Raw genomic sequence first — 26324 nt, 5'->3', positions numbered from 1 at the left:
GTACAGAGAGAGTACAGGCGGATGTTTGGCGGCGATCCCCCGAGCAGATGGACCATAATGAGACTGGTGAATAATTTTGCTGAGCAAGGAACAGTCGCAAGAAGGCCTTATCATCGAAACCCACCAGTTCGGACGGAGGAAACGATCGCTGCTGTAGCTGCAGCTATACAAAGCAATCCAAGGGTTTCAACAAGAAGCTTATCTGCTCAACTTGGTGTCAGCCGACAGTCTTTGCAAACAATAATGCACAAAGATTTAGACTTATTTCCCTACAAAATTCAAATGATTAACAAACTGAATGCAGCAGACTTGCCGATTCGCTTGGAATTTTGCCAGAAGATCCTGCAAATGGTGGAAGAAGGCCAAAACATGTTAAACTGCCTTTTCATGTCTGATGAGGCCCATTTCGATTTAAACGGCAATGTGAACAAACAAAATTGTCGAATATGGAGTACTTCTAACCCACAGATACTCCACGAGACGGAATTGCATCCTCTTCGCGTGACAGTGTGGTGTGCGGTTTTTTCACGCTGTATTGTCGGGCCTTATTTTTTTGAAGAAAATGGTCACACCGTTACGGTTACTGGAGACCGTTATTTGAAAATGCTGAAAGAATTTTTCTATCCAGAACTACGCCGAAAGAGAATTCCTTTCAACTCTGTGTGGTTTCAACAAGATGGGGCAACGTCTCACATAGCCCAGACTGTTATGACAGAGTTGCGACGAAAATTTCCCAATAAACTGATTTCAAGAAACTCCGAATTTCGTTGGCCCCCTAGGTCGCCTGACCTTACTGCACCTGACTTTTTCTTGTGGGGTTTATGTAAACAAGAAGTTTATAAAACAAAGCCAACAAATTTGGATGAACTAAAACAATCCATTCGGGCAACAATTGCGGCTATTCCTGTCGCAACTCTCAAAGCAGCAATGAACAGCTTTTTACTAAGATGCCGCACTTGTGTCAACGAGCATGGGGGCATTTAAATTCAATTATTTTTAAAACTAGTTAAGCTACATTTAATAAAATTTAATGACCTTCAACTTGAAAAAAAAAAAGAATTCCATGCACTAAAAAAAAAGTTATTTGAGTTTCTTATTGTAGCAAAATTCATCAGCCACCCTGTACAAATTTACATAAACCAACACACAGTTTTCAATAAAATTACATTATGTACATGAGACTAATTAAAAGTAGAAGTCGAAAAGGATATAACGAGCTTTGGATTCTACAAACTAACTTCAATTATTACATTTAAATTGAATTAATTTTAAGACAAATAATTATTAACATTTCAACGCGTCATTTCTCCATTAAGCAAAAAGGAACTGTTTTCGTCAGTTATTTTTGGCGCGTTTCTTCTGGCAGCCTGCCATTTCGCCTATCAGCTGCTCAAAATCCCATAATGTGTGAGTGCTGCCAAGTTTTGAAACTTCCTCATGGGCGCGCTCTTTCTCAAAATGAAAGAGTTTCACATCTTATTATCTATGGCACATACTTCACAATGCCAGCAGACTACTTTTATCATCATTTTAACTTGCACTTGCGCTTCAATAAAACAGAAAACTTGTATCCATCTTCGTTTCCCACCTTCTGGATTTGTCCTCCCCTTATTTTGTCATAAAAGTCTATTGTGACTTCCAAAAATGAAGAAAAAGGAGAACATAATCGATAACAAAACTGATAATATCGTTTCGTTCGCTTTCGAATAATAATAATCCGTTAGTGCCCATTTACACGATGTCTCCACTGGAAGGGAAACATTTTGTTCGGCGGTGAAGGACGGCCGGGGAAGAGGGAAGGGAATTTGTCTCCTGTACTGGCGACACGCTTTGCTCTTCTTATTCGTATTTCCAATCTTAAAGCAATTTTTGACAGTTGCTTCATTCGTTTTCTGCTTTTGTGGAAGAAAGTTCTAAGTTATGTGTTGGTTTTCATACAAACGGAAGAAAACAACGATGACAAACATCCGAACGCTGCTTGGGAAATGCACGATTATTTTTGGTAGTAAATTAGGTATAATTTAAAATAGTTATGGGACATGTTTATGTTGATTTCTAATTTTTCCCTGCATTTCTAGATACTCAAGTTAATTTTAAGTTAATTATTTACATATGAAGTATTTTTAATTTAATTTTTTTTATTCAAGTATAAGAATTTATAAATATATTTCAGTAAAAAAAACAACAAATTATTTATTATTTAACCAGTTTGCATTTTTCATTCATATATTTAAGAAATTTTTGACGAACGTTTTCCGCTTTACATGTAAGCGCGTGCGAAAATACTTCCGAACCATACGATGCTAAAGTATTAAATGTCAAAATGTCGCCGAAAACAATTTTGCCCGTGTGCCCGCGAATGAGACATGAAAAGAGAATTTCCAGTGTCTCCATTCCAGATGTCTCCGTGTGTAAATGGGGTGTTACTATTCATTCGATGACGTATACGTAATTTATGATCACACGTTTGACGGCTCGTTTTCACTCGTGACGTTTTTCCGATGCCTTAAGATATCGATATATGTTATGAAATTTGCATTTGCAAAATATTTTTTCGATGCTACAAGACTTTTGTTGCTTATAATTAAGCGCAAGGAAAACTTGAAATTCATCAAACAGTATTAACAAAAACTAAATAAAAAATAAAAAAGTTTCAAAATTCTTACAAACTTAATATTTTATAGAATTTTTTAATAACATTTATTTAGACGAATGGGATTCTTTGAATGTCACTGAGCTGGCGGCCCTTGATTGGGGAAAATCCGAGAATACTCGGTATCTAAATTTGCGTTACTCTAGCGCAGTTATGTTTTTCGATATTCCAGCAGGTTAAACTTTTATCTATCCAGAATAGACATCGATAACTTCAGCATATGTCAGGCATGTGAATGTACCCTACTTAACATACATCCGCTTGAACCTATTAATCCAATACACCTCTCCCTTTGGTTTCACCTCAGCGAAACTGAGTCTGCATACCGAAGTAAATAAATAAAGAAAAAATTTAAAAATAAAAATATGGTCGTTAGAATTTTTTTTGTTGATTACTGATTGTACTAAAAAAAATGTGGACTAATTAAAAACTGAGGTGATATCGATGATCATAGTTCTATTTTACGTATCAAAAAAATCGTTAATATGCAAAAAAAAAAAAACAATTTGATCGTTGAAAATTAAAATACTTTTTTTAAGATTTTTTGAGGAAATGAAACTTTTACGAACAAATTTACATTAAACGCCTCAAAAATTTGCCCTCTTAATGTACATAAATATAACATTGATTACGACGACCGATGGTTTCACGGCTCTAAGCAGGGGCTTCTAAACTACTACAACAACAACAACAACAACAACAACGATTTAGTTAACCCATGGCTCGATGCCTTCATAAACAAGGTTGTGTTTCCAATATTTTATATGTAAGACTTTTTAATTTTGAAAATTCCAATTCCAAATTCCGGTGGTCACTAAAATAAATGAAAAACGATATTTACATTTTTTAGGCTTTTTATTTAACGTCTTTTACATACAAAAATGAAAAAAAAAAATTTATTTTTAAAAATGGTTCTGAAGTTGGCCCTCCCGATAAATTGGACCTGGACTCTGTTGTCCATTTTGGCTCTTCTACTTATCTGAAGCACAAAAAACAAAAAAGCTATTAATCAGTATGACTGTAGCTATATACCGTACCGGAAAAAAAAAATTGAAACAAAAAAAATCAAAAAAAAAGTGCGTGTAGCGTAGTACACATAACAGAAGTGAAACTTTCAAGGCAGACAAAGAAAGAGGGAGAGACCCGAGAGAGAATGAGAGAGATAGAGAGAGAGAGAGAGAATAGATATATAAATAAATTCACAACATTTGCAGAGAATACAAATAGACAAAATTTACAAAAAACGGAGAAGGGTCGACCGCTGTAGGTAAACGCCGGACACAAACCGTGGCAACAACGCGCACTACTCCGAGCGTTTATCACCCGCACAAACGCAGCGATTCCATGATCGCAGCAACGGCACAAATTACCGCAAGGCAATACCAATAAATCAGACTCCGTGATAGATAGCACTTTATAGTACGCACAAGCACTACCCCATAAACGGAAATAAGCGCCAAAAAGTAGGCACGAAAAAATACGCCAAAAAAATTGGGACCAAAAAACGCACCAAACAGTACGCCCCAAGAAAATATTACGCCAAAAAGTAGGCACCAAAAATATATTTCCTACAAGTTTACACCAACAAACAGGCGCCAAAAAGTAGGCAGTGTTATTTCTCACTAGAAATTAGCAACCACAAGGAAAAACTCAGAAAAAATAGCCTAAAGTGTATCTCAGATATATAGGTATAAGGTATAGCTCTCTCTCTTCTTTTCCTCTACGTTATATCTTTTTTCTCGCTCGCGGAACGAAAATGCCCAAAACATTGTATGACCTTGAAATTTTACTCTCCATTCTCGCTCGTCCGCCTAAGAAGTTTCACTTCAAAAATTTCTTTAATTTTAATAGTTTAAAAAATGGCGCTGAAGTTGGCTCTCCCGAAAAATTGCATTTATCTGAAACACAAAAAACAAAAAAATTATTAAGCAATATGACTGTAGAATAAAAAAAGAAGAAGATTAGAAAATTTGAAACACAAAAACCCAAAAAATTATTAATCAGTATGTCCCACACGGGAATAAAAAGTTTGTTTTTTTGACAACACCAGGCCGAAAACAGTCGCTTCGAGATAAATGAGTTTAAAGTTTGAGGTACAGGAGCGCGCAGACCCCTCTCTACCTAGTTAATTGGCTGTAGAAGCTATAATATTGGGGATTTCCGCATGAAAATTGCACAGTGTGTTCTTAAGATACTGTACTTTCGAGGGTCCCCTCAATTTCACTTTTTTATATCCTATAGAAAGCAGAGAATTGTTAGTTCTTCCGAATATAGTAAAGTTTAACATAGAAAAACTTTTTACTTATATTTTTTATTTTTGTTTTTTTTTTTTACAAAATGATCTTTACATAATCTTTATGAAAATGAAGTTAACTCGATGTATATATATGTACATAGGTTTACGAATAAAAACAAAACAATAATCATCACATTTTATGTCCGAAAGTATACATAAAGAATTAATACCAAAATTTACATGTAAATATATATGTATGTATGTTACATACCATACAATTAACAATAACATTAGTGTCTCCAACAACAAAATATAATGAATAAAATAAAATAGTTTACCTATTTTCTAAATCAACAGGCTTGTCTTACAAAATATTGTATGTACAATACCATACATATGCATAACAAAAATAAAATGTAATTGTACATTTATTCATACAAAGTACGTCTTGAATGGAACTGGTGCTGTATTGAATGAATCACGATGATCCATAAATACATACATTATAATAATACATTTCATTTTCTACGTGGAGTTAATTAAATATTGTATTTATGTATGTATTGATTTTATTTTTTGAAACACTTTTTCGTTTTTTCTTGATTTTTTTTTTTTATATGCCAGCCTCACTTTAATTAAGTACAATCTAAAGTTCATTTCCTTTAGGTTTGGTAAAATGTATTACCGTTTTTTGTTTTTTTGTTTTTTTTTTGTTTTTTGTTTTTTTAATTCTCAATATTTCGTTTTGTTTATTTTTTGTGAAGATGCAATATTATAATTATAGTCCTATGAGAGAAACCACAATGCGCTTCTATGATTAACGTAGTATTTTTCGTATATTCTAATATGAAGGAGTTTAAGTGAACTTTAATCTAGCAACAAATAGCGTAATCGTTTTCTAGCTGTAGACTCGCGCGGTAGCGATAATGCCCACTTCTTCAGTGCTGTTAATATCACTGAACTTACCACCAGCAAGGCGCCCAAAAGCGAAAAGCCCGTAGGAGTTTCACCAAAGAACATTATTTGCCATATAAATGCGAATACGATATCGGCACACCGTGCAATAGCCACTGGTCCGGCCTGTTCTATTTGCAATGATAATGTCAGCAATATTTGGCCTAAAAAGCTAAAAATACCAAGAACCACAACTAGCCAACGGTCACGACCACATGCTGGCCAGCACAAAGCGCCAATCGAGCCGCACACAATGAAAGTGTAGACAAGCGCAAACCCGCCAAAGTTTGCCATTATGACGGAGAAATGCAATCCTTTGAGAGCCCGCAACAATATATATACGTTGGCACCGAATAATGTGGACGATATGGCTGCAACTGGTCCCCAAATGTCGTAGGTTTTTCCCGAAAAACGTTCAGTCTCTAGTGAAGGCGCAGTGTCGCCAAAAACAAAGGGTGGACGTGTAATGAGAACAACGCCGACCAGCGTAAGTATGATAGTTACTATATTAAAAAAACTGCACTGCTCCTTGAGAAAGACGCGCGCAAAAATGGCAACAAATACAGGTGTTGAAAATATTATAACACTGGCATCGGCAAGTGGCATATGACGGAAGGCATAAAAACTTAACATTAATCCGGTGGTGCCCATAAAGCAGCGTAGCAGTAGTATAACACGCTTGCCTTCAGGAAATACAGGATGGCGTGTGTAGACGACAATGGGTATAGCGGGAAGTAATACACCTATAAACCTGCAAATGAAAATATGCTGCATCACAGTGAGAAAATAAAAAGAAAATTAAAATTTTACTCACCGAAATGAGGCAAGCTCCATTGGATTAACGTCGACTAATCCCTTTACTATAACTGAGCATAGCGAGAAAAAAAGCGAGGAGAGAGTAGCTAGTATGATTCCCAAATAAGGGCAGTTAAATGTTGCCTTGAGGCGTGTAAGTAACCTGTGTGAAGTCTCGCCATGGCGAAAACCATCGACAAACTGATGCAGTTCCAAATTTTCAGGCATCGTTGTTTAATAATTTATACCGAGTTTTCTTTAGCAGGCTTAGAGTAGTTTCGATGCACTCCAGCAGCGTCGTTGCAAAACAGGCATACTAACTTTATTTCAAATTTATCTAAATTATAATGGTAATGTATGCACTGAGCAGCTGAAAAAAGGTAACCGATTTTACACCAACCTCATTGCCTTTGCTCTGCTGTTGTTGTGTGTCGTTGTTGTAGATGGAAAAATCGATTTCCCTCCTAACGTTCGCCGAAAGTTGTACAATTTGGACATTCACTGTTTATTTACCGTTTCATATATATTAAACTACACACACGTCTGCATTGTTTGCCTAATCACTATTAATTTTATAAACATTTTTATGCTGCCACAGAATTAATCTTTAATATAACACAAACTTTGTACGACTTCCGCATCCTTAGCTCTGCTTCCTATTGAGATGTAAAAGGTAAAGGAGATGATACCGGTTACAGATATGGCTAGGTAGCAGAACCGGGTTTTTTTTCATTGAACCAAAACAAAAAACCAAAAACCGCTGACAAATATACATATTCCCTTATAATACGTTCACATATAAGTAGATGATCTACTTTTTCGTGAAGGGGAAAGTTTTGTTGGGAGTTAACAATCCGTAATTAAAAAGAGAGATTTCCCATACAAAATTTCTCTCCCAAAATCTGAGATTATTATATAATCCTAGATAATAGCCATACTTTTTGACATGCAACCCTGTGCTTTCTGTGTAATAAATCATTATTTTTACGCGTGTAAAGAAAAACGTCAAAGCAAAAACTAAATAAAATGGATGTCGGCAAAGAAAACAGGTTTGTAGACATGATGCTAATAAAATGTTTGTTAGGTATTATTATAACAGAAAAAGGCATGTGTTTATAACGTGTGCCTTCTTATTACTTATTATAAAATGTAATGTAGAATTTCGAATGCGTATTGCCGCCATTATTTTTTGAAACCTCAGTGAACGCCGTTTACGGATTTGCTCCAACTGTTTATTATTAGCAGCCGATTGCGCAATTAAATTAGCTACTCCTTCTCTTTGTCTTTTCTTCATATCGTTAAAAATAATTAAATAAACCAAAAACACCAAAATAATTTCTATGAAGAAAAACCTTTCACAACAGTATTGACAGCTGATTGTCAATTTTTCAGGTAATCTGCCATATGTGAAGGGGTAGATTAATTTCGTGGATTTGTTGGTAATTAATGCATATGTGAACGTACTTCTTTTCAACAATTAACAAAGTGCGCTCGGACGTTCCGGAGTGAAGTAGCTAGCATTTAAATGCGTTTTTCTCAAAACCATGTTTCTTGAACTGGTGAACACTGTAACTTAAAAACCCTTTGGTAGATTTCAATAAAATTTATACTGCTTTTCAAAAACATAAAAAACTGGTGCCTGATCGAAGGATTATTTTTTTTTTAATTTCGATTATATTTAACAATTAATTGTCGGCTTTTTTCTCGAAAATTTGAAAAATATTTTCAGAAGCCGCCATATTGTTAAGCTTGAAAAAAAGCTTATATCTGGCACAAGATTATTAATAAAACTTATTTCTCTTATCTGATTGATTTTAGATGAATCTCCAAGGACTTGTGGTAATTACCGCAAGGGACTTCTGGGGAAACGGGCTCCACACAAACAGCGGTAACTTTTACAATTATTAATTTTATTTTGAAATTGTGCTAAAGTCAATTCGAAATATGATGTATTAAAGCTATGTTTTTATTTTTGTAAAATAAAGCAATTTACTAGCAAGACCATATTATTGAAAATAATCATTTTTTCGGGCCTATGATAACCCCTAACCCCTTTAAAACAAAAGAACTCTTGTAAAAAAAGAATTTTTTTCTCTGTAGCTCGTTCAAACAAATTCGTGTAAAAAAAGAATTAGGGTACATGTAAAGTACAGCTAGACAACAATTTGAAGGTATTTCCTTTTTCCTAGTTATAATTTGTTGAATCGAATCAACCCTGAAATTATTTACTACTCGAAGTCAGCTGTTTGCTATGGTAACGATTATAGTTTGAGCGCCACTGCAAACACAATATTTAAACCAAAAGTTCAAAACAAATGCATTCCAGAAAAAAAGTGCGGTAACAAACTATATTGAAGAGGTGAAGGATTACATTTACTTGGAGTTATCAGGATTTTTCAAAGCAGTTGTCTTCTTGCCTTAAATGAAAAATAAAAGACAAACGGAAAAAGAACTTCAACATCTGCACAAATCAAAATAATTAGGCGGCAAGCAGTCGCGTTTATATGATAAGGTAAGTGGTTTATTAGAAAAAAAGAGTCCTAGTTATTCACATAAAAAGTAACTATAAATATCGCAATACAATATGAAAAAATGATCGGTTTCGGCTGCGCGCCTTTGTGCCACTTCTCCACACAAATTCTATTGAAATAGTTTAGAAACCTAGATCAGCCAAAACCGCATCCAGTTCAGCTTGTAAGTTCGCTGCCTTGGCGCGTACTTGAGTGATCTCATCTTGCAAATTATCAACATTAGCCTGTAGCAAGACATTGCATTTTTTCATAGCTAAAAAGCGGCTCTCGTGTTTCTTTACGCGTGGTTCCAAATTGCTCTTTTTATCAGCATTGCTGGCATCCTGCGGAAGTAATAAAGTTGTATTAAACTAAAAATTAAATAATGGAATTCAAAAATAGTGTCAAACCTCCGCTTCGGACTCGCTTTCTGTTTCCGCTTCGCTTTCTTCGGATTCCGACTCCTCGGACTCTTCTTCCTCCTCTTCGCTCTCTTCTGCCTCATCATTCTCCTCAACCTCCTCATCCTGGATTCACAATTAGCATTAAACCGATTTTTAAAAGTGACCATTTGGTTTTAATTGATACTACCTTCTCTTCATCATCGTCCTCATCCTCTTCCTCTTCCTTCATGGAGGCAGCCATCTTCTGGACTTCCTTTTCCAACTTTTTGAACTTCTTGTTCTCCTCTCTGTCATATTGAAAAACCAAATTTGCAAAAATACTATTTCGATAGATTTGCTCTACTTACTTGAGTATGACATGATTCTTTTTCATAGCCTGCTTTAGTGCCAATTTCTCCTTTTTAGCGGCTTCCCGCTTAACCTTTACCTTAGTCAATTTGCTCCTAAGCACTTTCACTTCCTTTGTCAAGCGCCGTTCGCGGCGTTCCACCTTTTTCTCTTCCGGCTCGTCAGGATCACTCTCACTCATTTCCAGATCTAATTCCGGCGAGCTGTCGCGTCCGCCATGCACATCGCTTGGACGCCTTGAGCCATTCAAAGAACCACCGCCCTATGAATTAGTTAAACAAAATGAGTTTTTTTTTAATGCCACGACGGTGCGCTGCCAGGCATGAAGTGTGTTACCTTGTTTTTAGTGTAGGAATTAGCATAGTTTTCAAAGCCATAATATGATTTCTCATCATCTGAGTCTTCGTATGAGTAAAAAAATTTGTTTTGCTGCCTTCTGCTGCATATGGGACAGGGTGTGGGCGTCACATTACCCTTTAAGCGTTTTTTGTTTGTTGTTTTATTTAGTTTAAGTTAATAGCGATGAGAAGTAAGAAAAGCTTGCAATTTGTTAGAATTCATTAAAGCGTTTAGGCACACAAAAGCTACTATATTATAAATTATTCATAGAAGCATTACATATTTCGTTTATTGTCTATAAGCGGAAAGAAATGTGTTTTTCAAACTCACCTGCAATGCCTGCGCTAATTTACGTTCCAGCATCTGTATCGAACGTTTTTGCTCTTCAATCTCGCTCTTCGCTTGATCAAGTAATTCGCCTGTGTCATGATATTTCTTCTCCAGGTCCTTGGCCGTCTTGCGTGCGTCTTCTGCTTCCTGCTTGAGTGAATTCATGTATGCCTCTTCGCTTGCCGGTGTGGGATCCATGGTGGCCACAATAATACGTGAACCATATTCTAGATTCTTCTCGCGCGACTTCTCGCGCTCCAACTCCGCTTCCAAAGTAGCTATTTGCGCAAGCAATTTCTTATTCTCACGTTCCTGCGCTTCGCGATTGCGCAGTTCGAGCGCCAACATTTGCTTCGTGCTTTGCAAGTCATCGCGTATTTTATCAATATCGTCGAGCTCATCGCCGCTGGGATCGTCTATTGAGAGCGCGGCCACAATGCTGTTAGTAATGGCAGCCGGGTCGCTGCTGCCAGCAGATCCGCTCGCAGCACCAACAGCAGCAGTAGCAGCCTATTGAATATGTCATTAGATGTGTGATTTGTAATGCTAAAATATGGCATTTAAATGCATTCACCTCTGCTAGCAAATTAATCTTCGACTGGGACTTTTGTATCTGCTCCTCGATGGTCATTTGTTTGCGGAATTTCCGCAATCCCTCGATGAATGGTTTACTGCGATCATTTGTTTGCGTGGATCTCAGTTTAATACCACCTTGAATTTGTTTGAGTAGTTTATTGTGCGAGTTGTCCTTCTCTGTTTCGTAAATGAATTTATTATCCACTTTCGTCATTGATTTGCATGTGAGAATTGGCTGAGATCTGCAAAATTTATATACATACGTGTGGTTTCAACTAAACGTATAAGAGTATACAAAACTGTCTCCGAAAGCTAATTACATGACGAGAGCAACTCATTGTTCTCATTCAATATCTCTATTCACTCTTTTTCTTTCGTGCAATTAGCTTAAAGTAACTTTATTTTCGTTGCCGCGTTTGCATTTTACTTTTTTAGGCTTCTATAGTCCTTCCTTGAGTGGATGCACCTGCGTTGCTTACTCTTACGCTTTTCAACTCACCTGTCGCTGCACACCACATGCCGCAATTTCTTGCCAGACTCTACTTCCTTCATCATTTCTGACCAATCTGGACGCTTGCGCGGTCGTGTCCTACTCGAGTGTATGCAAAATGCAAAATTCAATTTATGCAATGGGTTATTTTTCACAATTAAGTCATAATTTATGCAAATCAGTAATGCCGCGAGTAACTTGATTCAACTTACTTAAGCTTTTCTAGGGTGGCCTTTTGTGATTCATTCAGCTGACGCTTCTCGCCAGGGGCGCCCGGTGGTGGCGGTGGTGGTGGCGCTCTGGGTACCAACGAAGGCAGCGGTGGAGGTGCGGGGACTGCAAATGTGACCCAACCGGCAAGTGGCGAGCGCGTGCATACCCAAAGCAACGAAGGAGTAGGATACGAGTGTGTGTGTGAATGGTAGCATACATAAATGCATAAAAGAAAGAAATGCGATTGAAAAGAAAGACGTTAGAAGATTTTTAGTTCATCAAAAAACATAAGTCTAAAGTAAATTGCAGTGGCGAGTAAGTGAAATATTTAATGAGGTTACGATTTGCGTGGTTGCGGTGCAGTTATACTTGATTCAATGGTGGTGCAAATTCAAGTCACTTTTTCCTAACTACTGGCATTTGAACCTGCTCTTTCTTAGCTATGAGTATTTTTTCGCTATTTGTGCTGTACTTAAGCGGTGCTTGTGAGTTCGCTTAACAGAGTTGGTGTCATTACTGTTGGCTGAGTAGCAAAGGATGAGTTACAGCCAGCCAACTATAGCCGGAGTAGCAATTACGCACTGTCGGTTTGTGCTTTCACAGATGCTGCGCTTAACCCACATTGTGGGTTGCTATTGGTTTGGAGGTGTGGACACTTTGTGTGCGCTACTTTGTGCAAAAAAGTTAATTAAAACATCAAAAGTTTGGCTAAGTAAATCTCAGTTGTGTTAGATATAAATATTAATCACTTCGACCAAGTGACAACAACTGAATTGATAAAATTTTAATAAAACTTCGAAAGCAGAGAGCAGCGCATGTAGAAATGTGGAATGACTAATAAATTTCTTAAAGGTGCAGGTCCAATACAGGCTGGCTTTGCATGCTTGGATACTGTCAAAAAGGAATAGAACAATAATAAAATATATAAAATGAGCCCAAATGGCAGCTTTGCTTGAAGCGCTTGAAGTACGGCGAAGTTTCAAATAGCTTAATATTCTATTCCAGGCGAATCTATTAAAGGTGGTGTTGGCAAATCAATTAAGTTGTTTTTTTTTCTTTCGCCGTGTCCATGAGGCTGTCAGCTCAGAATGCAACAAATCGAATTCCTTCTTTGTTCTCTAGTTTCTCAATACTTTGCTTTGCCAATCAATTCTACAGAACAGTGTTGTTGGTCTAGTGCCACCACCTTTAATGAATGCGTCTTGGTTCCACTTGCAGCGCTTTTGACACTAGGCACCCTTTGAGCACCCCTGTCTTTCATTTAATTTGATTTGGTTTAGTATCATTTGTGAATTTTAGGCAGATTAGAGAGTTTGTTTATTCACATTTGTTTTTCAAAATTGTTTGCAGAAAATTTCATAAATGCCATTGATAAACATATGTAGATGCATTTATCATTCTTGAAATATTCCTCGTCTCTTGCAAGCTGGCGCAAAGCTGAAAGTGCACATGCTTTTGTCGATATGAGTTTAATTCGCGCACCCATAACTCTCGTCGTTGGTGTGATTGGCGTCTTGTCTTGAACATTTGTAGTATTAAAAGAAAAAATTCGTAATATGCTTTCACAGCTTCTAGTTAAGGTTCTGCATTATGCTTTATTGAATATGGCTAACATCTCTGTTTCCTTTTTCCCTTTACGATTCATCTGACTGTTATGTCAGCGTTTAAAGCACCCATTCGGCCACACAAGTTTTCAAAGCCAAGCAAAGTAAATATACTAAGCAAAGCCAGCCTGCATTGGGCCAGCCCCCTATGTCTCGTTCAAAATTGCTGATGTATAGATTGGCTATGGTGGGTGCATGCAGTGGGCATGGCGTAAAAAATCTGACCGAATCTTGCCACTGATGTTGCTGTAGCCGAGAAAGAGTCTACAATGAAGTCTTTGTAAGGTCAAATGCAACTAGTATTTATTAATTTTAGAGCGACCGCATCAATTTCCAAATTAGAGGCAGTGCTCAACTCAACATGAGATTATAGGCTTCTTCTTTTCGCCCAGCGTTAGCAAGTAAACATATCTTGACAGCGCTGGAATAGAGCTGCCTAAAATTACATTTGTTAGCAAAATAGTGAGTTATATACGAGTTTCATGAGGTATGACCATAGAGGCCAGCAGCGAATTTTGCTCGATAACTTTGTTTTTACTTTCAAATGCAAATTTTTTGTGAAGTGAGCCAAGCAGAGAAGTGGCGAATAGAAAAAGCCTTATATGTACATTTTAATAAATATATGAACTATAATATTCGGCCTATATTTTGCTCAAGTTTAGAGGCAGTCACGAAATGGGTAACAATGAATTAAAGGATTCATATGAAAAACCGTCAAAAAAAAATTAACAAAAAAATTATTATTATTATTATTTATGGGAGATATATGCAATATAACCCTAATTAAGTTAGTATAGATAATAATAATAATAATAATTTTTTTTTATTTGTTTATATATTTTTTGTTTTATTATAATCTTTTTTAATTTGACCCTTTTTTTGAGTTAAGGTTATATTGTAAATATCTCCTATAAATAATAATAATAATAATAATAATTTTTTTTTTAATTTTTTCTTTTTAATTTTTATTTTTTTATATTTTTTTCTGACTTTTAATTTTTTTTTTTTGGGTTATATTGTGTATATAAATATACATATATCCTATAAATAATAATAATAAAAATAATTTTTTTCTTAATTTTTTTATTTATTTATTTATTTTTTTTTTTATACATTTTTAGTTCTTTTGTTTAATTTTTTTCTTTTTTGTTTGGTTGATGGTTTTGTGCTTTGTTTTCATATGAAAATGAAAATGCTTTAAAAAAAAATAAAAATAAAAAAAAAACAAAAAAAAAAATAAATAGAAGCAAAGAAGAAAAACTAAAAAACAAAGCAGAAAGAAAAAAATTATATACATACATATGTAGGTAGCTGAAAGTTTCGAACTTTTTAGTCAGAATTTTGTGAAAAAATCCTGGTATGCAGTTTTGTTGCTCATTCAGTTTTGATATAGTATCAGCCATAGTCAAAAGTATTTACACAAAAGTATTCACAGTGTTTACAAGAAAGCTTTCGTTTTTTGTTGTTCAACAATTGTAATGAAAAATGTTGTTTTTGAAATATTTAAAGTAAGCAAAGGTAACTAGTGCAAATTCAAAGAAAACAACGGCGTATTTCACATTAAAGAAAGCGCTTGAATTAATGCGAAATTCCAGCTTTGTGTAAATATTTTTGACTATTGCTGAAATTATACCAAAATTGAATGTGCAACAAAACTGCATACCCGGGATTTTTATAAAAATTCTGACTATAAAGTCAGAAACTTTCTGCTACATAGCTTTTGTTCTTTCTTCTTTGTTTTTTAATTTTTGAATTTTTTTTTTATATATGTATGTATACATATATTTTTTTTTTGTTTTTATTTTTGTATATTTTTTGTTTTTTGATTTTTTTAAAATTTTTTTTCAATGTTTTTTTTTCTAAATTTTTTTAAATTTTTTTTTAAATAAAAAAAAAATTTTTTTATCCAAAATTCTGACTATGAACTTTGAGTTATAGAGTTTTTCTGGTAGTATAAACCGCCACAGTATAAGTATATATTTACATCATCATAGATTTTTATGCCTACAAACTTTAGTACAAATATTTCATTAATACTTTCACAAATACTTTTTCAAATTCATTTGTGCTATTCTGGCATAATTTGTTTTATTGGATAAGTTATTTTATTCTTTTTTTTAGCTGCATGAGAACCATCGATATAGATAACTATGGTTTGATAGCTGGGAATGGCAACTGTGTTGATATTTCTGTTCAATAAAGTTTGTCAAGTCATCAAGAATCGTCAGTCATCAAGAATCGCGAGAACAACGCTTCCAATACTAATAATAATCCTTTTCGCTAAGTTCATAGAGCGAAGTGTTGAAGAAGACGCCGAAATATCGATTCGTTATTGTTCTCAACTTGTTGGCCTTTGTCCTTCGGCGTACGTGCCTATAAAATACAGGTCGTGCAAGAATTGGAGGCAAATGATCATCATTTTCGTCGCATTCTTGCTGATTGGGCTTATTTAGATTTATTATTCAGACTTATTGGAAAAAGTAGTCAAAAATTGGAATGATCGAATGAACATATGCCGCACATCATATTGAAAAAGTAAATGCTAAGAAACTATCTACCAGAATATAATAAAAAAATTCATTCCAACAATATTTCTGTTTTGTATTATCATTTCGCTCTTAAAATTTCTTAATTAGTGTTTGGCCTCCTTCTCCTGCTATTTGTGGTGTGCGTCTTCCACAAATGGAGCTACCTATAGTTTCATGCTGCTTCCGAGCGGCAGCTGGTGTTTTATTAAGATATTTTTCATGACAGAAATTCACCCGGAGGTTTGCTATTGTCAACCGAGGGGTGACCACTATTAAAAAAATCCGTGCTATAATTTGGTGTTTCAATCTAAGGTATGTACAATATGCATCTGCTTATTAGTAATCATTAAAAGCCCACACTTCCTTCTTTATAACTTTGCCAATTCCTTTCTTATATTCCCACCTTCTCATTAAAACTCTGCGTCATAACTACGAGTATTTTGCATGTTGATTTATCTTATGAAGTGTATTTTCGTTGCCTGATTGATCCCTGGTTTCACTCTCCATGTGCAGTACAAATTTCTAGCGTTAACCTGCTCCATTTTAAAATACCCCATTTACCCTTCTAAAACTCAACGTCAACTTCATTAAAAATAATATTTTCAGTATGACGATTATCCTTTAATAGTTTCGCCTGCTGTGCTATAGACACCCTGTGGCTTTTAAGTCTTCCTATTTGTGTAGCCGACGGTGGTTTGTTGTCTAATTTAGTTGTGCCTTTATAATTTTGTCTTCCTCTTCAATTTTTTACGGTCCGTTAAGATAGCTTCAGAGTTCTCACAAGAATATTTTAGTAAATAATTCTGCTTAAATTCCGCTTTACTGCTAACTTTAAAGTCACTTTTTCGTTTACCCTTTCGGGTCTTCTTCTGGTATTTTGCCACTTCCTTACTCAACTGAAATTAAGTTATTTAATTCGGCTAAATATATTTTTGGGGTTCTATGTTTTGTTAAAAAGATTAGGGAGTCTTCTGTAAGTTAAATATTACCAAGTATATTAGTTTGTGTGAATTAGTTTTTAATTAAATTAACATTTTGATATTTTTGTTTTTTTTCACCGTAGCGAGTTTTGGTTCAAGTTAAAAGGAAGCTGCAAAGACAAGTAGGAATTGATATAGACGGACAAGGCACATACAAGCGCAAAAATGTTGCATTTGAATAGAAGTAAAAATAAAACTGCTGTCAAAATTTAATGCTGTATCTTTTTAACAGTTGAAACTCCTTTTGAGTTAATAAAATATGAGCTGGCACACTATTTGTTGTTATAAGGTGTTGAATTATCTCCAGTGTCAATAAAATCTCACTGGCATTCAAGTGCAGTTAAAGCTAAAAATAATTGCTCACTGTCATCGCTATAACTAAGTGTAGGCTATTGAACACGGCATCAGATATAAATTTTGCAAATGATATACAGTGTCGGACAAAACATATTGGACTGATACCTATTAGTGAAGCTATTTCTTTTTACTCTTGCAAATATTATTTTAAATAAGAAAAAATATCACAGAAATGAAAAGCAACCAGTTGTTATATGAAAACATAAAAAAATATTTTCTAAGATAAGACTGTATTATATTATATGCAAACATATACAATATCCAGTGCGACAAAACATATTGAAAATTCTAGAATTCTGTACTTTTATTAAAAAAACGTGCTAATGGCGGGAAAAAAGCATTTAGTTCAATTGAAAAAACTAATTATAAACGACTACAAGCACGGTTTATCGCAAAAGGATATTTGTCAAAAGTTCGCAATGAAAAAATCAACAGTTAGTTTCATTATAGAAAAATTCCGAGAAACTGGAAGTGTTGAAACTCTTCACCGTGGCGGACGACCCAAAGGTTCTACACAGCACGAAGGCTCGAAAATATTGATAGAATTGAAGAAAGATCCAGAGAAGTCGGCAGCAAGTATAGTTAAAGAGCTGAACGTAAAGGTTAGCAGCCGAACTGTACAACGCAGAGCATGTGCAGGTGGACTGAACAGTTATAGAGCAGCAAAACAGCCATTTATTTCCACAAAAAATAGGCTAAAGCGGTTGAAATTCGCTCGGGAGCACATTAACTGGTCAGTGAAACGATGAAGAACTATACTTTTTTCTGATAATCAAAATTCAACTTGAAATACTCAGACGGAATGAGAAGAGTTCGCCGGCCAAAAAATAAACGTTTAGATCCTCGATGCTGCAAAGGTACGGTTAAGCAAGGCGGAGGGGATATTATGATGTGTGGTTGTTTTTCTGGGTTTGGTGTTGGACCTCTCCATTTAATAGATGGAATTATGGATAGTTTTGTATACCAAAACATACTAGAGAGCGTGATACTTTCCCATGCTGAGTGGAATATTCCACTTTCGTGGTTGTTCCAACAAGATAACAATCCAAAGCACACCTCGAAGTTGGTAGCAAATTGGATCGCATCGGAAAAAATTAATGTACTCGAGTGGCCAGCACAATCTCCGGACCTCAATCCAATTGATAACCTTTGGAAGATACTCAATAGGAGGATAGACAGGCAAGGAGTAAATGGGGACAAAAAGAAGCTATTTGAAGCTGCGAAACAAGCCTGGTTGGATATTCCACTCGACGTTATCAACAATCTAATAGCTTCCATGCCAAAAAGATGTAGTGAAGTTATAAAAAATAATGGTTACGCTATAAAATATTAGTTAATTATTGTTATTCCAATATGTTTTGTCGCTCTGAATATCGCATATGTTTTGTTTTTCACGCATGCAATTTTATGAAGTAAACTATGTATTTGTAAAGTTTTTTTATGCCTTCAAGAACTAAATAGTTCGTCTTAATTTCTGGGTATTTAATTTATATTTGAAATGAGATTTCACGTTAGGAAAATATAATTATATCGAAGTATGAATGAGTTCAATATGTTTTGTCCGACACTGTACGTACATGTACATATATATGTATGCACGTTCTTATCACTCATGTTGCTACATTTTTATAATTCACTGAAACAATGGAATTAGGTATATTAAATTCGTGTCGGTGCTTGCATTCATTTATACATTTTGTTGTTGTCGCATTCACAACCCTTTCACGCAGTCAAAATGTCAGTGCCACAAAATGCGCCTAAAAGGCGGCTAATTAGCCTTATTCGAAATGCCATCCGACGAAGGCAGATTATTTCGTTTTCAACGCTTTCAATGAGTTTCATATACATTTATTTTTTTCCTTATTGTTGGTTTTGTCTTTTTATATCGTAGAAAAGTAAATCACTCTGTATGTATGTGTGTGTGTATGTGCCTTGACATATTGTCCTTGTGCTGATGTTTCGTGGCTGCTGGCGTTCCCGCTGCCGGGTTATTTTCTGTCACGGGCTTTGCTATGTTTGACTTTTTAAAAAAGACGTTTGTTTTGTATTGTTGCATTGACGCCTGTGGCGAATATAACGCTTTTGCTCCCCGTTGTGGCAAATAGCGCAACTTTGCGCCCAATCCGCCACTTAACCTCACGTCGTACACTCAGTATCCATATAACGCGGCATAGTCGTCCTTGTTATCTTTTGCTGGTTTTTAGTCGCTGCGTATTCTGCGGCGTGGCTTTTGAATACTTATTTCGAATTTTGTTAATTTTTGCAAAAGCCCACAAAGTAAGGAACTTTTCTTTGTTTATTTTGCTCAACACATTTTGTTTTGCTGTTTTTTTGTTTTTGTTGTAGCAGTTCTTTGCTCTCCTTCATGTTGCTGTCGTTTGCTTTTTTAAGCATTTGCTCAACACTTTTGTCAGTTTTGCGCCAAGTGTGCAAACGGAAAATCAAGGATTTGTCTTTGTTGGCTGCTTTGCAAGATTAATGTTTATTTTTATTGTTTTTGTACATTTAATAGGACTATGAATAAGTTCGTGCGGTTTTACAACAGATGGCGTAACTTGATTATTATTCCATCGATCCACATTTCCAAACATTCATGGGAGAGCTACTGTCGTAAGGCACAAACGTCAGTATAAGTTTTTTATTTGAAGCGTAAACAACAATATTTTTACCACACTTGAAAATGTCGAATTTCGTGCCAAATAATGTGTTTTTGCGGGGAATTCTTCTTCATTATTTTAATATGAAGAAAAAAGCAGCCGAAAGTCATCGTATCTTGGTGGAAGTTTATGGTGAGCATGCTCTAGCTGAGCGAACGTGCCAGAAGTGGTTTGCACGCTTTAAAAGTGGTGATTTTGGCTTGGAAGACGAAGAACGCGAGGGTGCGCCGCCAAAGTTCATGGATACCGAATTGGAGGAATTGCTCGATCAAGATCCGGCTCAAACGCAAAAGAGGTTGCAAAAACTTTGGGAGTTGATCAATCAACCATTTCCAAACGTTTAAAAGCCATGGGAATGATCCGAAAGGTAGGCCATTGGGTGCCGTATGAATTGAAGCCAAGAGACGTTGAACGCCGTTTTATGGCATGCGAACAACTGCTTCAACGGCACAAAAGAAAGGGTTTTTTGCATCGAATTGTGACTGGCGATGAAAAGTGGGTCCATTACGACAATCCAAAACGTCGGGCAACGTATGGATACCCTGGCCATGCTTCAACATCGACGTCGGCGCAGAATATTCATGACCTGAAGGTTATGCTGTGTATCTGGTGGGACCAGCTGGGTGTTGTGTATTATGAGCTATTGAAACCGAATGAAACGATTACGGGGGATGTCTACCGACGATAATTGATGCGTTTGAGCCGAGCACTGCGAGAAAAACGGCCGCAATACGCCGATAGACACGACAAAGTTATTTTGCAACATGACAATGCTCGGCCACATGTTGCACAAGTGGTCAAAACATACTTAGAAACGCTCAAATGGGATGTCCTACCCCACCCGCCGTATAGTCCAGACCTTGCGCCATCCGATTACTATCTCTTCCGATCGATGCAACATGGCCTGGCTGACCAGCACTTCCGTAATTACGATGAAGTCAAAAAATGGATCGATTCGTGGATTGCGGCAAAACCGACCGAATTTTTCACAAAGGGAATCCGTTAATTGCCAGAAAGATGGGGAAAAAGTAGTAGTAAGCGATGGACAATACTTTGAATATTAAATTTGTAACCATTTTACGTCAATAAAGTTTAAAATTCGAAAAAAAACCGCACGAACTTATTCATAGTCCTATGTTTATGTTTTTTTCTTTATGTCAGAGCATGTGGAGTGTACGACAAATGTTAATAGTACCACTCATAACCTCAATAAAAATACAACAATAAAAAATTTAAATGAGCCTCTACAAAAAAGAAAAAAATGGTGATTCAAAAGAAATTACATTAAAAAGGCATTACAGGTTTCCATTACAGAGGAATTTGTCATTCATAAGCTCAATATTTTTAAAATAGACCTACGCCTTGACGTTGGTTGTTTTTCCTCAGTTGCTACTCCAATAAGATCGTATGTAGAAAAAGCTACAAAATAAAAAAAACTAAAAAATAAAATAAACTGAATTCCAATTCACTTCGGCTTCTCTGGTTCGATCTAGACAAAGAAGCCGTTTCCTAGGCAGTCGTACCTTCTTTGACAAAGTTTGTCGACAACAAAGAAGTTCTTCAGAAGATACATTGGTTTTACGTACATCCTCCACCCCACAAATATTATAGGTTACAATAGCTTAGCTTAGGTGGCAACCACTTCACCCCTCACAGGGGAAGGACATCAACGAATTCCTTTATTTTGTTGCCATTCAACGCAAAAGAGAAGGAAGAAGTGAAGCGGCAAGCAGACATTCGAAAGTCAACGATGAGTAATATGTACTAATACTATTATTTGTTTCAAACACACACGCACACATACATACATACGTGCAGAACAATAACTTTTATCTCCACATTTGTGACACAATAAGGACAAAACAAAGTTGTTCGCCTTAAGCTGTTATGTAATCATATTTCAAAATATCACAAAACACATACAAATTGTACATGAATGTAGATGTGTTCGGGTGTCGCAATTTGTAACTGTTCTTTTGTGTATATCTCTAATCGCATCTGTAAGACGGATTATACATTTTTAAAGCACATTTCTGCGCTTTCACATAATCGTACGCATTGTAATCGCCTTTATAGAGCTTCGATAATTGGCATGATCCGATAATGATTTCAGTTAATTGTTTTACGCTTTGGTCAGCTTCAAAATGTATTTCGCATGCAATATCCTTCATTTACTTGTCGAGGAACTATTAAACTCAACTATTCAATCTTAAATGGAAACATATTCAAAAAAATAGGAGGCACACGCATAATTTGCAAAATCTTGAGAGCTTAATAAGGTGCGTTTCATAATCATAAGACACCTTTGGTATATAATTTTTGAACTACCATAAGCTCGCTTTTTCTTTCCGGAGTAGCTTTTATGTGGCGTAATTTTAACAGTTATAGGCTTAAGACCTCCATAAATTGTTTCTGGTGCGAAAGCTCACTCTATTTTGTAGAACCGTTATCTTTTTCCAAGAAGCTGCACTTTTGCTAGTCTTTTCGGCGTTTCATAATGATAAGACACACTAGTCGAAAATAAGCTTCTGAAGAGATAGAAGGTTCTGATTGTTGTTTTGTATGACTTTAATAATAATTTAAAAAAAATTTATTTATTTATTTTTACAAGAGTTACAATTATAAATAACTGTCACACGTAAGTAGTAAGCGCTGGCTGCCAGGGCCTTCGGCTTATGATAATATAAACTTAAGTATCTATATACTATACATACATACTAATATACTAATTTGTTTTTTTGGGTGAGGTAAAGTTAAGCGAGGAGGAACTATGGTGGAGAGGAAGGATAGTTTTTGGGGTGAGTGTTAGGAATAGCTTTTATGGATTATATGGATTGTTCAGAGCTTAATGATATATATACTTAATCTAGTTTGTGAAATGAATTTACAAATTAAGGAAATACTATTAATATCTGTGTTTTTTAATAAATCAGTGGGCTTGCAGTTAGGAAACATCGCATTTCTACATTCCTCCCATTTTTGGCAGTAGTCAAGAGTATGTATGGTTGAGTAATCGATGGAGTTGCAGTGAGGACAGAGTGGTTTGGGCGAACCATTTAGCAAATGAGCGTGAGTAGATATTGAATGGCCAATCCTGAGTCGCGTGAATTTTTTTAAAGTTTGACAGGCTATATTAGAGGGATATAAAGGTTTCGCTCCGGTGGGATTGTATTTCTTATAAGGGTGCTGAAAGGTATTCCAATTACTTGCGTAAAATGTATGCAAATGCTCTTGTACCAGCTTTCGAATGTCTTTGTTAGTAATATCATCACTAAAATGTAATGGTTCATGTCCGGCTTCTTTAGCCCTGATGTCAGCATACACATTTCCTGGTATCCTAGAATGGCCAGGAACCCACATGATTCTTATAGTGTTTTTATTGAGAAGTAATATGTTTCGAATGGTTGTAACTAGTGGTGTTTCGTTTCTCTGGTTCTTAATAGCATCCAAAGTAGATTTGCTATCGCTGCAAATTATAAATTTTCTCCTTTTCTGGGAAGCGTATTTAACTGCTACAAGTAATGCAGCTGCTTCGGCTGTGAATACCGAGCAGTATATTGGCAATGAACCGACAGCAATGGTGACACCAAGATGATTTGTTACTGCAAACGTAGTATTCGTGTCCGTTTTGGATCCGTCTGTATAAATAGTCTCCCAATCACTCTCCAATTGAGCTAATGTTTGGTTGAAGTGCTGAAGATATACCTCTGAAGAAGTAGATTCCTTTGGTAAGTTAGCCAGATCTGTTAACAGGAACTCATCAGGATCAATGTTTGGAGGAAAGGCTGGAATTGGTATCAACCTCGGTTTTGAAATTATACTCAATTGCTCAATTTCGAAAAATTTTGGCTTACAAGTATTCAGGCTTGTCAATAAAATTAATTGCAAAAACAAAAACAGGCAGAAGTCGTTTTGTTATCCGGAATTTTTTACGGAGTCCTGAGAATTACAACATTTTGAAGCCCGTTGGAAGAAAATGATCACTATCAGGTCGAGAACAGCGAGCAATCATAAGCAAAGCTTCTAACTCGACTAAGTCTTGTTCAAAATAAGGTTTCAAAAACAACAGTTTGGCGCACATTACAGAGGTGCAATCTTTTAAAATGATCAAAAATAAGAAAAGGACCCCAAATTTTGCTACTGCACAAGCTGGCGCGTCTTCAGTTTGCAGAAAAACACTTAGACACCAACTGGGACACAGTTAGATATTTGGAATATTTTTAATGTTGCCCAATTTCATATTATTTTTAAAACGGTTATATTTTTGGATGAAAAAAAAATGGAACCTTGATGGACCCAATGGTTTTTTAAATTATTGGAGAGATTTGCGCTAAATTCGAAAAAGTATACTTCTGTTACACGATCACTTTAATTAAACAGCGTCTTATCATTTTGAAACGCCAGTAAATGCGTTTTTGCTAACATTTTTCTTTATATATTAAAAAAAGTTCTAAATTCTGTAATGAAACTTTTGTTACTTTAATCGATGTGTAAAATTTTTATTTTCCTCTGAAATCTAAAAATTAAAATTCTTTTAAAAATTAGGGGTGTCTTATGATTATGAAACGCACTTTAGATAGCTGCTTGGCTAAAACACTACTATTTAAGGAAATCTTTTTGGTTGTTAATTTCAGAGGATCCAGTTTAGAGATATAGTGGTCACCGCAAAACGTATTTTTTGAGAGGAGCTACCGGAGATCAGCTGTAGCTCCTTTCCAAATAAATAGTTTTACTAATACTAAGTCTTAAAATACAGTTAAAAGATAACATAATATACATACATATTTATATATATATCAATAACACAGGCCAACAACCAAAAAACGTTTTCGATAATTTTAACTAATTACTTTGTAATTTGGTGTCCTGATTACGAAAAAAATTATTAAAAAGTTATATCACCCATCAATTTTTCACATTTTACAATTAAGTAAAAATAAAGTTTATGTACCAAAATGTATCGGATATATTTCACAGTCCTGCGAGGTACAGTTTCTAACGGCTATGGGTGTTTCTTGAAGGTTTTTTTATGCTGAAAACGAATATGACCTTGAAAATGCTCCAGCACGTCAGGATTTTTGGCAATTTGAGGTTAACTAGTCAAAATGTGCAGATTTTGGCCATTTTTTTTATTTTTTTTTTGAGCGAGGTAAAGTTTTGTTTTAATTTTCCACAACGGCATCGCAAAGTAGGTACTAGTCTTCAGCTTTAAAATCCATTTTTAAAAATATTTTTGCGATTAATATAAAAAAAGTTATACTATTTTGAATTCGCCCTTTACAGGGGCGTTAGAGAGTTAGAAAGGTTGAATTTGCATATCTAAAAGTCTCCAATTCAAAATAGAATAACTTTTTTTATATTAATCGTAAAAATATTTTTAAAAAAGGACCTTAAAGCTAAAGAGTAGTATTCAGTCTAATAATATTTCTGTTTTGTTTTGGCCGCCGTGGCCGAATAGGTTGGTGCGTGAGTACCATTCGGAATTCAGAGAGAGAACGTCGGTTCGAATCTCGGCAAAAGATAAAAAATATCTGCCGTTCGGAGTCGGTTTGAAATTGTAGGTCCCTCCATTTGTGGAACAACATTAAGACGCACACGACAAATTAGGAGGAGAGGCTCAGCCAAACAGAGGGTGGTCGCGCCAATTATATATATATATAGTTCTCAAGCTCTTAAAAAACATCTTTTAATAAAAAAAAAGAACATAAAAAAGCAAAGAAAAATTGTCAAAACTGGTCAATTGCTATCGTTTTGTTGAGGGGGGGTGTATAGATCATCGGTATATTTTTAATTAAAGTTTTTTTTTAACAATTAGCGTTTTCGTCGCTACCTAACCTCTGGCCTAACTTCTTAAAATAGAAAATATGCAGTCTCCTTAGAACCAATGTTCTATATACGCTATGATCTGAAAGTACCGTACCGGGAATGTTTAAATAAAACAAAACATAGTTAAATTTCAAGCAAATTTATTTTATCTCCTTCAAAATATGACCCGTCTGAAGCAGCACACATATGCCAACGTTTAACCCAGTCCTCCCTGCACCCCTGGTAGGCCGACGAAGGGATGGCATTCAGCTCCTTCGTCGCAATCTCTTTGATCTCCTCTATCGACTGAAATCTTCTTCCACTAAGTGGTAACTTCAACTTGCGAAACAAACAGAAGTCGCACGGCGCCATATCAGGTGAATACGGTGCTTGCACGATGGTATTTAGTTGGTGTTTGGTCAAATAATCCAGCAAAATTTGGGCTCAGAGCGATGGCGCGCTATCATTATGCAAAATCCAAGAATTGTTTGCCGACATTTCCGGCCGGCCAGGCAAACCCGAATGATCCGATGGCGCTAAAAAGT

The 26324-nt window shown here is 35.6% G+C and overlaps 2 protein-coding genes across 8 annotated transcripts in view; both read right to left on the bottom strand.

The window, feature by feature from the left end:
• Nucleotides 1-5493: 5493 nt before the first annotated feature.
• On the bottom strand, nucleotides 5494-7389 carry LOC129248373 (solute carrier family 35 member G1). The gene is made up of 3 exons (XM_054887901.1): nucleotides 7039-7389; nucleotides 6658-6975; nucleotides 5494-6594 (listed from the first exon to the last, which is right to left on the bottom strand). Exons 2-3 carry the CDS (start codon nucleotides 6864-6866, stop codon nucleotides 5757-5759), a joined length of 1047 nt encoding a protein of 348 aa, XP_054743876.1. The 5' UTR covers nucleotides 6867-6975; nucleotides 7039-7389; the 3' UTR covers nucleotides 5494-5756.
• A 1743-nt stretch (nucleotides 7390-9132) lies between these two features.
• LOC129253367 (DNA ligase 1) overlaps nucleotides 9133-26324 on the bottom strand; it is a 64339-nt gene continuing 47147 nt past the window's right edge. For all 7 annotated transcript variants that reach the window (XM_054891720.1, XM_054891718.1, XM_054891716.1 and 4 more), the window contains 8 exons: nucleotides 11848-11971; nucleotides 11645-11734; nucleotides 11144-11387; nucleotides 10570-11079; nucleotides 9900-10162; nucleotides 9740-9839; nucleotides 9559-9675; nucleotides 9133-9492 (listed from right to left, as the gene is read on the bottom strand). In XM_054891720.1, coding sequence (XP_054747695.1) covers nucleotides 9292-9492; nucleotides 9559-9675; nucleotides 9740-9839; nucleotides 9900-10162; nucleotides 10570-11079; nucleotides 11144-11387; nucleotides 11645-11734; nucleotides 11848-11971 — 1649 coding nt within the window. In that variant the 3' untranslated portion in view covers nucleotides 9133-9291. The remainder of the gene's footprint in view (nucleotides 9493-9558; nucleotides 9676-9739; nucleotides 9840-9899; nucleotides 10163-10569; nucleotides 11080-11143; nucleotides 11388-11644; nucleotides 11735-11847; nucleotides 11972-26324) is intronic.

Source organism: Anastrepha obliqua, chromosome 1 (genome assembly GCF_027943255.1).
Source record: "Anastrepha obliqua isolate idAnaObli1 chromosome 1, idAnaObli1_1.0, whole genome shotgun sequence".
Taxonomy (NCBI): domain Eukaryota; kingdom Metazoa; phylum Arthropoda; class Insecta; order Diptera; family Tephritidae; genus Anastrepha; species Anastrepha obliqua.
The sequence above is the reverse complement of the archived record's forward strand: the minus strand, read 5'-3'. Positions and strand labels throughout refer to the sequence as shown.